Here is an 11,615-nt window from a genome sequence, read left to right as displayed (position 1 = left end):
AGAAGGAAAGGAGCGTGAAAAAAATACTATGACAAAGGATCATTACAAAGTTATAATGACCATAATGTGTCCATCTTTGTTCAGAAACTACCACAATTGTCATACTATGTATCACACATATAAGCAGATGTCATCCAGCACCTCTCCCTTGTGCTTGGGCATGCTGCTATATCATCTGTACTCCCTAGGCTTTGAGTAAAACAATCAGACAGGTAGGCAGCATAAGCCTACCATAGTTTGATCCAAAAAAAAAGACAACACCTCTTTCAACTGTACTCTGAATGAAAGAATTAAGAAAATTATTCGGTGGAAACCGTCCCCGGGAATCTGAAACTAGGTAGAAAATGGGAAAATTATGTTATCAATAAGTTTGCATTTGAAATAATCACCAAAAAATAAAGAAGCAGAAATCAATACTCTGAATAACAGAATAATAGGTGCAATTTTAATGCTTAATCATGTGTCTGTTTACCCTTTTAAGGTGCAAGGTAATACAATGTTACAACTCAAAGTGGACTTCACAATGCAGGTACTACAAATGTTCTTTCAGTTTGTTGTACATTTACGCAGGTTCTGCATCAACACACTGAGAACTAATCTAAGATTCTATGCAGCTATAAGAAGCAACAAGAACACCCAAAGAAGCATCTACTATTACATTATTAGAAGACATTACAATGCATCTTTAAATAAGGCGTGTTGAGACACATAACATAGAGGCATATATCTCCGTATGTAGTGATGAAAAGCCATTAAAGTTCTGAGGTAGCATCATCTGAATTCTGAAACTCATGTGTCATGTCGACATGGCATAGAGTAATGCATACCTTCCACCACAGCTGCGGAGAAGCTCATGAAGTTCTTTGGTAAGACAGAAATTCAGAAACATGTGTATAGTTGCAGTCATCGATATTTCTGTATGCGGTGAGAAAAGCAGCTAAAGTTCTGAGACAGTATCATCTGCAACCCATGTCGACATGGCATAGAGTATGCGTCCCTTCCATCCTTCCAGGAGCCAATTATGATCCGTATCAATGACAAAGTCCTTGTGATACTGATCCCTAACTTTGTCCCTCAAGGTCTTTACAATATCTGGATCCAATGAGAGCTGCTTTAGCCCTGCCCGGTGGTTCCGCACCTGCCATTGCTTATATGTCTCCGGGCGCTCCACCCTGTCCGTGCCTTCACAGGCAACAACATTCAGGGCAGACTGCCTAAAGAGGCCCCGCTCAACCAAAAAGCGCTGGTGACTATCCCGTGGAGCCGTGGCATCCAGCATATCAAACATTGCAGAGTAAAAGAACAGCGCCTCCCGGAAACGTGTTACAAAGAATGGAGCACTATACGAGACATTCATGACATAAAGGATGAATGCATCTGGTTGCATCTTGCGAATGGTTCTGAGGACAACATCCCTAGGGCTTGGGCTATCGATGTCGACCCCCTCGTCCATCAAATTTCCAAACTGGATGATACTATTGACAATGAGTACCTCATCAGGGTCAATGTTCAGGTCATCAACACGAACTGTGTCCCACCTCGTCGTGATGCCATGGAACTTGAATGGGACACCGAGCTGACGAGCATAATTGCTGAGCCGGTGCCCTGTCTCCTCAATCCGCACGGCTGGGCGGAATCCAGGCTGGGGGAGGTCAATGCCGGTGATCCTCACTTCAGGTGGTCCACCCTCCAAGTTCGCCATATGGTATAGCAAACTTGGCCACTGAACCCCATAATCCATGCCATAATTCACAATGTGAACCTTTTTCCTCCCAGCGATGGCCTTGAGGATTGTCATGTTGGAGAACCTGAATGCCATCATTTTGAAACAGCAAGCTGCCAGGTACAACCAGTAGGCCTTGAGGTACTCCACGACCGGGATGCGCTCAGCCATGAGAGACCTGTAGAGCTGGCTCCCTGACCCTGCCAGCCGCGCCTCCAATCCCTCTGCAAAACAATGTGCCAACCTCTGTGTGGCATCACCCTTCGGTGACGAATGCTGCTTGATCTGTCTAAGCAATTCGGTCGCACTCCGGCGGTTGTCCGTGGCCACGGCCTGTGCACAGTGGATGAGCAAGGTGCTCAACTCCACCGCCTCGTTGGCGCTGGACCTTCCCTGTGCCGACTTCCCTCTGCCCTTCATGGTGTTCTTCTTAGCCTCGCTGCCCATAGTGATTCGCAGGGCCCTCATTTCTTTGAGGCACAATTCCAGTCCATTGAGAATCATTTGATCGACCATCTCGCCAGTTTCCTCAGGCTCGAGCACCATCAGCTTGCTCTTCCTGCACGTCTCAGCCTCCAAGTCATCCCAACTGAGCCTGTCCCTGTCCTTGCGGCCCCTGCCATTAATGCCCAACTCCTCCTCTGCCTCACGGTCGATTAGGAGGCTGTTGGTGGTGGGTAAGAACTTCTTGGCCTCCTCCATACCCTTGAGGAATGCCTTGTTGAGCATCTCCGCGTCCGCGTCTCCCCTGTGGAAGAAGACCGAGGCCAGCGCCGCGTGGTCACCGTCGCCGGCAGGCAAGGTTGTGGCCTTTAATTGCGACGGACTCTGCTCGAACTCCGGGCTGCTACCATCTTGTGCGGGCAAGAAGAAGGTGCCGACACCGTCGGAGGTGAAGCCGTGCAGTTCCGTATCGGGGTACGGCGGGGACAGGAGGAGCTGGACTGGGTCGTCGGAGGAGGACGGCGAGACGGTGGCGGGGGAGACCGAGGCGGCGCTGTTGGTGCGAGCCGTGGCAGCGTCAGAGAGGATCTGCGCGTACGGTTCCTGGGCTTGGAGGAGCACGGGGTGGTCGGGGAACTGGTAGAAGAATTGGTCGTTGATGTCCTCCTCCATGAGGATCCGCGTGATGAAGGGGAGGACGAGGTCATCCGACGAGGCCGGGACCTCGCCGTTGCCATCGGGGCGGGGCGTCGGGGGCAGGTCGAGGAAGATGGACGGGGAGAAGGGCTCGGGGTCAGCGAAGAGGCCCTCGCCCTCCGGCGCGGCGGCCATGGCTGCTGGTGAGATAAAAGTCCAAGAACGGCGATGCTTTGTTTAGAGTGTGGGTGGATGAAAGTTCAAGCTTTTTGGTTTCTCTTCGCCATCCAGAAGGAAAGGAGCGGTACTAGTAGTCAATCAACAAATGAAAGTTCGGAGAAGACGAATGCTACAGTGGTGGCGGCTTACCGAGAGTCCTACCGGTGCTTGATAAAAAAAAAGTCCAGGTACACCTGCTGCTTCTTTGGATAAAAAAATGATCAAACTCCTAGGCCCCTTTGGCGCGGCTTCACGAGCAGTTTCTCGAGCGGCTTTTGATGAAGCCGTGCCAAACGGACAAAACTAAAACGGCTCACGAGTGGAAGCCGGTGAAAGCCCCTAAAATCCCGCTCTCTACACTTCTCCACCGGGGAGAAGCCAAAAATAGCGGCTCATACCGGCTTCTCCTTGTCCCAACAACTCATTTTCCATCTTTGTTCGGGGAGGATGAGCAATGGACGACGTCGATGCGGGGCCGCAGTTGCCGCCGACGGCGCAACGCGGCGGCGGCCATGGGGCCAGGCGCGGTCGCAGCAGCTGGCGGCGCGGCGGCGCGCAGGCGCGGTTGGGGCAGCTGGACTCCCTGCTCCGCCCCGCCGGCGGCCTCCTACGCCGCCCCGCCGGCCTTCGGCTCCGCGGCCAGCCTCCTGCTCTGCCCGAGAGAGAGAGGGGGGAGGGAGTGAGTGGGTGACAGGATAAGGAGAAGAAAAGAAGGGGAGAAGGAAAGAAAAAGAAAAAAAGAAAGAAAAAGAAAAGAAAAATAAAAAGAAAAAAGAAAAAAAGAAAATAGAGAAAAAATATATAAGGGTATTTTGGACATTTGACATCTTCTTTACAACTAGGAGAAGCCGTTTTGCCAGAGCCAGAAAAAGCTGCTTTTCCATATGAGCCAGAGCCGGAGCTGTTTTTTCACGAGCCAAAGCCGTGCCAAACGGGCCCCTAGTCTGTCTTCAGCAACCGCGATCCAAAATACATGACCCATTCATCATTTAGGTAGTGTTACAGGCAAATAGTTCAATATTTATTTTTTGTCTTCTGCAACAACAAGACCCAAAAGAGAACCATTTTTGTAAATGAGTCTTTAGAAGAAAGGATACTTAGATTTTGGTTATGCCTCTCCTGGCATCCAAAATTGGATCTTTCATATAGATATTTTGTTGGAGGCTATAGATATTCTATTGAATACGTATTTTGAGTTTAGATTCCTCAATGGGTCTTTGGTTGGAGACAGCCTAACATATGGAGTACTAGGTAGGAGTAGTCTCTGCAACAGAAAAACATTTTTTTCTTTTGCTTGACCAAACTCTGCAGTATCAAATACACAGCAGAATACATGCAAACAGGTACCAGTCTTGGCCAAAAAAGGTTCTATCAAATACACAGCAGAATACATGCAAACAGGTACCAGTCTTGACCTGTTGAGACTTGCGGTCTCAGACAGTGTGGAGGAGATAGAGGCCTCCGCCCGCCGAGCGTTGCCCTCAGGCGGAGGCTCGGGGAACAGGCACGACAGGTGAACGTGTAGGGAAATGGCATGCAAAACTAGGGTTTCATTAATTCACTCTCCAACCTCGCGTACTGTTACAAGTGTTCCCTATTTATAGGGCTCAACTACCACTTTTACAGAGTTTACAATAGTACCCTTCAACTGCTACAGTACATTCTCGGAATATTCCACTACTCGCCTTTCCTCTCGGGAGTAATCTTGTCATGCCGCCCTCAGGCACTGGGCCTGCGCGATCAGCCGGCCCATCAGGCCTCAGGACTCGGCGATGGGCCTTTGGGCCTCCGCCGTCGGTCTCCGCCTCATCAGGCCTCAGGATTCGGCGAAGGGCCTTTGGGCCTCCGCCGTCGGTTTCCGCCCCTGGGACGCCAGGGCCGCAGACCCCCGACGCCCGGTATTGCCGTCCTCCTACTTGGGTCTCCGCCCCTACGAGCGGAGGCCGAACCGGCGCGCCCGCGCCGTCCACGAGCGCCTTACTCTGGTTACCTGCACACACACGTAGGTAACGTCGGCACTTGATTAGCCTTGCAGCGGGGCGGCCTCCGCCCCCTCCGCCCAGAGACACCTACGACCTAACCGGGTGGAGGCTGCGCCAGGGTCACCGGCAGCGTCCTGCAAGCAGTCTGAGAAACCATCATCTGTCTGGAGGCGCGGTAGCTGGGCCTTTGCTTAGGTAGTTGGTCGGAGACGTCTCTGCGAACTGCTGGCCGCGTAGGTCTCTGCCACTCTCGGAGGCCGTGTTACAACATGGCCAAAAAAGGTTCTTTCTTTCTTTTGGAGGAGAACACACAGCAGAAATTTTAACTATGGTCTGCTGGGAATATAATACACTTAATTACAATACCTGTGACCTGTCTGGACGAGAAAATGATGCTGAATATTCAGTCGAAACTGTACTCCATATGACAAACAGGTACCAGTATATGCTGAATATAGTAATATGGATGGACAGAACAAAAGACAGACTAAGGGGGTGTTTGGATCCGGTGACTAAAATTTAAGAGGTGTCATGTAAGAGTGTCACATAAGGTGTTCGGATACTAATAAAAAAATAAATTACAGAATCCGTCAGTACTCCACGAGACGAATTTATTAAGCCTAATTAACCTGTCATTAGCACATATTTACTGTAGCACTACATCGTCAAATCATGGATTAATTAGGCTTAAAAGATTCGTCTCGCAAATTAGTCACAAGCTGTGCAATTAGTTTCGTAATTACTCTATATTTCATACTTCATGCATTTGTCCAAACATTCGATTGGACAGCGACTAAAGTTTAGGAGAAGAAACCAAACACCCCCTAATCTTTACCTGCTTCAATTGTCCCAATGTCAGCCAGTCATAATCAACTTGTCCCGGTTTGGTCAGGTGATCTGCCCTCTTCCACACATGCACAGATGAACCAAATTGTTAGTGCTCCAAACCTGGAAAAGAAATAAACAAGACATAGAACCACAAATGCTCAGCCTATGAGATTGAACAAACATGCAAAAATATTGTATAAGGAAAAAGAGAACCATTTCGGTATAGTAGAGTCCTAGCAGATTTGCTGCAGACGATCTTTATTTATTGCTAATATACGATAAAGGATCATTACAAACACCACAAAAAACCATTATAACTGTCAGATGCATAAATTTGAATGCATCCTCGAGCTGATACAAGCCTGACTATTCCCATATTGCAGAAACATCACATTATCCCGAATCTAGTGAACACTTTTAGCTGTACTTGTCTGGATGAGAAAATGATGGAAGATATCGAGCCAAATAGAATACTTTGATTAAACAGAGCAACTTTGATAATCACGCCTAGACACAAGGGAAATGCCAACAGTCTAGTGATACAGAAGAAACAGAACTGGAAGAGACAGATAAAAAGTCGAATAAGTAATCAATAAAATTGCTTCTCAGTTACAGGTGGTGTACACATCACAATTCTGCAACATATCCAGAACTATATCTACATCCTATGTAGCTCTAAGCCTCTAAGCATCTATTGTTCTACTTATTTCTAGCTTACAAAGTTTCAGCACTAAAACCCTCTAGGCCACAGATGCTGGGTCATAGTTTGGTGGTAAAATAAAGACAGACCATCTATCAAGCATCAATATCATTCATAATCCAAAACAAGGCAAAGTGAAGCAGCTAAAAGATGGAGTTATTATCCTCAGCAACCCATGTTGACATGGCAAAGAGGACCCGCCCTTTCCATCCCTGCAACAACCATCGATGAGATCGATGAGAAGGTCTTTGTGGTAATAGTTCTTGACCTTAAGCCTCGCAAGCTTTACAACCTCTGGATTCAACGGTAGCTGCTTGAGCCCAGCCAGGTGGTTCCGCACCTGCCATTGCTTATAAGTCTCAGGGCGATCCAACCTGTCTGCACCCTCACAAGCAATAACATTCAGGGCAGATCGCCCAACAATATCCCGCTCGATCAGCAGCCGTACATCATTGTCCCGGGGAATGGTTGCATCCAGCATGTCAAATAGTGCTGAGTAGTAGAACAGTGCCTCCCGGAACCGTGTGAGGAAGAATGGAGCACCATATGTGCCATTATTGACGATCTGGATGAACATATTGGGTCGCATCTTTCGAATGTTGTTGAGCACCAAATCTCTGGGGCTTGGGGTGTCAACGTCAACACTCTCATCCATCAAGTTACTAAAGTGGCACTCGCTGTTCACAACAAGCACCTCATCTGGATCAATGTTGCGGTCCTCAGCACAGATCGTCTCCCACTTTGCTGCTATAGCATGGAACTTGAATGGCACGCCAAATTCACGGGCATAGTTGCTAAGTCGACGGCCTGTTTCTTCAATCTGGTAGGCTGGGCGGAACCCAGGCTGCGGAAGGTCAATGCCAGTGAACCTCACCTCTGGAGGTCCACCTTTTGTACCTGCCAGGAGATGTAGCAAACCTGGCCACTGTAAACCATACTGTACACCATATGCCACAATGTGCAACTTGGTCCTCCCTGCCACGGCATCCATGATGTTCCTGTTGGAGAAGATGATATGCACCTTACTGAGGCTGATGGCCGCCAAGAATGGCTTGTATGCCTTGAGGAACTCCACAACCGATGTGCGTTTTGCCACGATGTGTCGGGCCTCCAGTCCTTCTGCAAAACAATAGGCCAACCTCTGTGTGGCATCCCCTCTGAGAGAGGAGTGCTGCTTGATCTGTTTCAGCATCTCGGTTGCACTTCAACGATCGCCTGCGGCCATTGCCTGTGCGCAATGGATGAGCATGGTGTGCAGGTCAACAAACTCGTTCCCATGCTGCTTCCCCCGCACCCCCTTCCCGCTCACCCTCCTGGAACTCTTCTCAGACTCGCTATCCATGGCAATGCGCAGATCCTGCATGTTTTTCAAGAATCCATCATATTTGCAGGACATTAATTCGTCGAACACCTCACTAGCACCGGTTTCTTCCTGTTCAGGCATCATCAGTTTGCTGTTTCTGCCGGTCTCCACTTCCAAGTCCTCTTGGGAGTGACGGTTCTTGCGGCCCCTGCCATTGCTACTTCCTCCAAACATTGATATTCCATCCACCTTCTCCTCATTCACTTGGGTAGCAACAAAGGCAGTGGACGGCTTGATGTCCCTGTCTGTAGGCAAGGATTGGCAGAGGTATCGTCAAGGTCGATCAGAAGGCCATTGTTGGTGGGCAAGAACTTATTGGCCTCTTCCATGCCTTTGAGGAACACCATGTTGAGCATGTCCATATTTTCCTCATTCTGGGCACGGAACAAGGCTGAGAACGCGGCATGGTCACCATCACCAGCAGGCAAGGTGGTGGCCTCTGTCTTCATCTCCTCCTCCGTGCACGCCGACCTCTGGATGCCCACACCACCGCCGGTGTCCTGGGCAACGAGGGAAGCGCGCTGCTGTTGGGAGCCACCACCGCCAGCGTTCTGGGCGGTGAGGGAAGTGCTCAGCCGTTAGCCTCCGCCACGGCCACCGGCAGTATCCAAGAACGCCGGACTCGGCTGGAACGCGGCGTCTTGTCCCGGCAAGAAGACGGCGTTGACCTCATCGGCGGTGAAGCCATCGAGCCCCACCCCCATGTCCGGGTACGGAGGGGAGCGCAGCAGCTGGGAGAGCTCGATTGGGTCGTAGGGCCAGGTGGGGTCGGCAGATGCAGGGGCGGAGGAGGACGAGGAGAGGGTGGAGTTGCCGCCGGTCCCTGAGCTGGTGACGGCGGCGGTGGCGTCGGAGAGGATCTGTGCGTACGGCTGCTGGGCGCTGAGGAGCGCGGGGTGGTCGGGGATCTGGTAGAAGAACTTGTCGTCGATGTCCTCCTCCATGAGCATCCGCGAGATGAAGGGGAGGACGAGGTCGTCGGAGGAGGCAGGGTCATCGGAGGTCGGGTCATCACCGTCGGGGCGGGGCGTCGGGGGTAGGTCGAGGAAGATGGAGGGGGAGAAGGGTTCGGGGGCGGCAAGGTAGGCCCCTGTGCTAGGAACTCCTCCGGCGCGGCGGAAATGGCTCGCCGGCGGTCAAAATCGGAGCTTTGCGTGGCGAATCAGCCTGCTGCTAGCTTATTATGTTATGAACGTCGTATAGGAATACGAAGTAAAGAATCAAACCACAGAGGAGACACACGATTTAACGTGGAAAACCCCTCCGATGTGAAGGGGAAAAACCACGGGCACCAGCCAGCAACAATCTCACTATCTCAAGAGTTTTGGGTTACACGTCTATGGCGGCTTACAAGAGAATCAAGCCTCCGGCGATGGGCCTCCGCTTCGCTCCGTCAGAAGCCCGGCCTATATCCTGAAGTGAATTTGGAACAACTCCAACAAACTCCACCTTGAGACAAATTCATCTTGTATCATAAATCAACCCTTCATCCTGAACATAACAAAGATAGAAAACCACTGGTGCCAACAATAGTCTCTTGGACTATCCAATTAAACCAACTAAGCTTGAGCACAGCTCAAACTTAGCAACAGGAATAGGCTTTGTCATCATATCAGCAGGATTATCATGAGTACTAATCTTGCATACCTTCAGCTTACCTTCTTCAATCACATCACGCACAAAATGATACTTGATATCTATGTGCTTAGTTCTCTCATGGAACATCTGATCTTTAGTGAGGTAAATTGCACTTTGACTGTCACAGTGCAAACTTATGCAAGATTCAACTCCACAAAGCTCAGCGTACAAACCTTTCAGCCAAATTAATTCTTTGCACGCTTCACAAATAGCCATATATTCTGCTTCAGTAGTAGACAAAGCAACAACTGACTGTAAAGTAGCCCTCCAACTCACAGCACAACTGCCAACAGTAAACACATAACCTGTAAGTGATCTTCGCCTGTCCAGATCAGCAGCATAATCAGAATCCACATAGCCAATAAGACCCTTATCAGTTCTTCCAAACTTTAAACAGGAATCTGCTGTGCCTCTGAGGTACCTGAAAATCCACTGAACTGCCCTCCAATGTTCTTTGCCAGGATTAGACATATATCTACTAACAAGACTCATAGCATATGACAAATCTGGACGAGAGCAAACCATGGCATACATCAAAGACCCAACAGCACTAGAATAAGGAACCCTTGACATGTATTCAATCTCTGCATCTGTACTAGGACACTGAGCAGCTGACAACTTAAAGTGAGGTGCAATAGGGGTACTAACAGCCTTAGCATTTTGCATGTTGAAACGCTGAAGAACTTTCTTGATATAATTTTGTTGACTAAGAAATAGCAAACCAAATTTTCTGTCTCTACTAATTTCCATACCAAGAATTTTCTTAGCACTACCAAGATCTTTCATATCAAAACCACTACTCAATAGCTTCTTTAACTTAGTGATTTCAATCTTACTCTTGGCAGCAATCAGCATATCATCAACATATAACAGCAAATATATAGGTGATCTATTAACATGCTTAATGTAAACACAGCTATCATACTTAGATCTTTTAAAACTGTGTGCTAACATAAATGAATCAAACCTCTTGTTCCACTGACGAGGGGACTGTTTCAAACCATACAAGGATCTCTTCAACTTGCACACATATTTTTTCTTGCCAGGCACTATGAACCCTTCTGGTTGGTCCATGTATATGTCCTCCTCAAGCTCTCCATGCAAAAACGCAGTCTTCACATCTAACTGCTCAAGCTCAAGATCATGTGAAGCAACAATACTAAGGAAAGTATGAATTGAACTGTGTTTTACCACTGGAAAGAACACATCATTGTAGTCAACACCCGGAATTTGACTGTAGCCTCTAGCAACTAACCTTGCCTTATACTTTGGAGGCTCACTTGGAGATAAACCCTCCTTTCTCTTGAAGATCCATTTGCAGCTGATGGTCTTCTTATTCTTAGGCAAAGGTACAATCTCCCATGTACTGTTCTTCTCAAGAGACTGCATCTCCTCATGCATAGCAGAAATCCAATTCTCAGTATCACCACAACGAATAGCTTCTTTATAGGTTGCTGGCTCATGAACATTCTCCACCTGTTCAGCACAACTCAAAGCATAGTAAGACAAATTACACTCTTCAATAAGATGCTTAGGAGGTGCAATTGTCCTTTTTGACTTGCGTTGAGCAATAGGTAAATCCTCCTCTAACTGCAAAATAGGAGGAGTTTGCTGAACATCATCATGAGCATCATCCTCAGCAACATCATTATCATGGTCACCATGCTCATCAACAGGCTCCACCTGCACACCTGTATCATCATCAACATGCTCCACCTGCATGCGCATACGCTGCAGCTCTTTTTCTGGAACATGATCTGAGGGCAAACTGTCAGTAAACATCACAGATTCATTGAAAATAACACTCCTGCTCATAAAAGTCTTTCCTGTTTCAGGATTCCACAATTTATAGCCTTTGACTCCCGAACTATAACCAAGGAAAAGACACTTAACAGCTCTAGGCTCTAATTTTCCATTATCAACATGAGCATAAGCAGTGCATCCAAACACTTTCAACTGTGAATAATCAGCAGGCGTACCAGACCATACCTCAATGGGAGTTCTTTTATTTAGTGGAATAGAAGGCGACCTGTTTATCAAGTAATAGGCAGTATTAGCAGCTTCAGCCCAAAAATGCTTGCT

General features: G+C 48.4%; 1 protein-coding gene and 1 pseudogene across 1 annotated transcript; both read right to left on the bottom strand.

The window, feature by feature from the left end:
• Positions 1-506: 506 nt before the first annotated feature.
• On the bottom strand, positions 507-3,051 carry LOC136482819 (scarecrow-like protein 9). The gene has a single exon (XM_066480012.1). It carries the CDS (start codon positions 2,996-2,998, stop codon positions 938-940), a length of 2,061 nt encoding a protein of 686 aa, XP_066336109.1. The 5' UTR covers positions 2,999-3,051; the 3' UTR covers positions 507-937.
• A 3,624-nt stretch (positions 3,052-6,675) lies between these two features.
• Positions 6,676-10,388, bottom strand: LOC136483937 (scarecrow-like protein 34; annotated as a pseudogene).
• Positions 10,389-11,615: the final 1,227 nt, after the last annotated feature.

The sequence above is a fragment of the Miscanthus floridulus genome, chromosome 9 (genome assembly GCF_019320115.1).
Source record: "Miscanthus floridulus cultivar M001 chromosome 9, ASM1932011v1, whole genome shotgun sequence".
In the NCBI taxonomy this organism is placed as follows: domain Eukaryota; kingdom Viridiplantae; phylum Streptophyta; class Magnoliopsida; order Poales; family Poaceae; genus Miscanthus; species Miscanthus floridulus.
Note: the sequence above shows the minus strand (reverse complement) of the source record. Positions and strands in the feature narration are given on the sequence as shown.

Coding starts and splice junctions, on each gene's coding strand:
- LOC136482819 (XM_066480012.1), bottom strand. CDS start 2,998: ATGGCCGCCGCGCCGGAGGGCGAGGGCCTCTTCGCTGACCCCGAGCCC.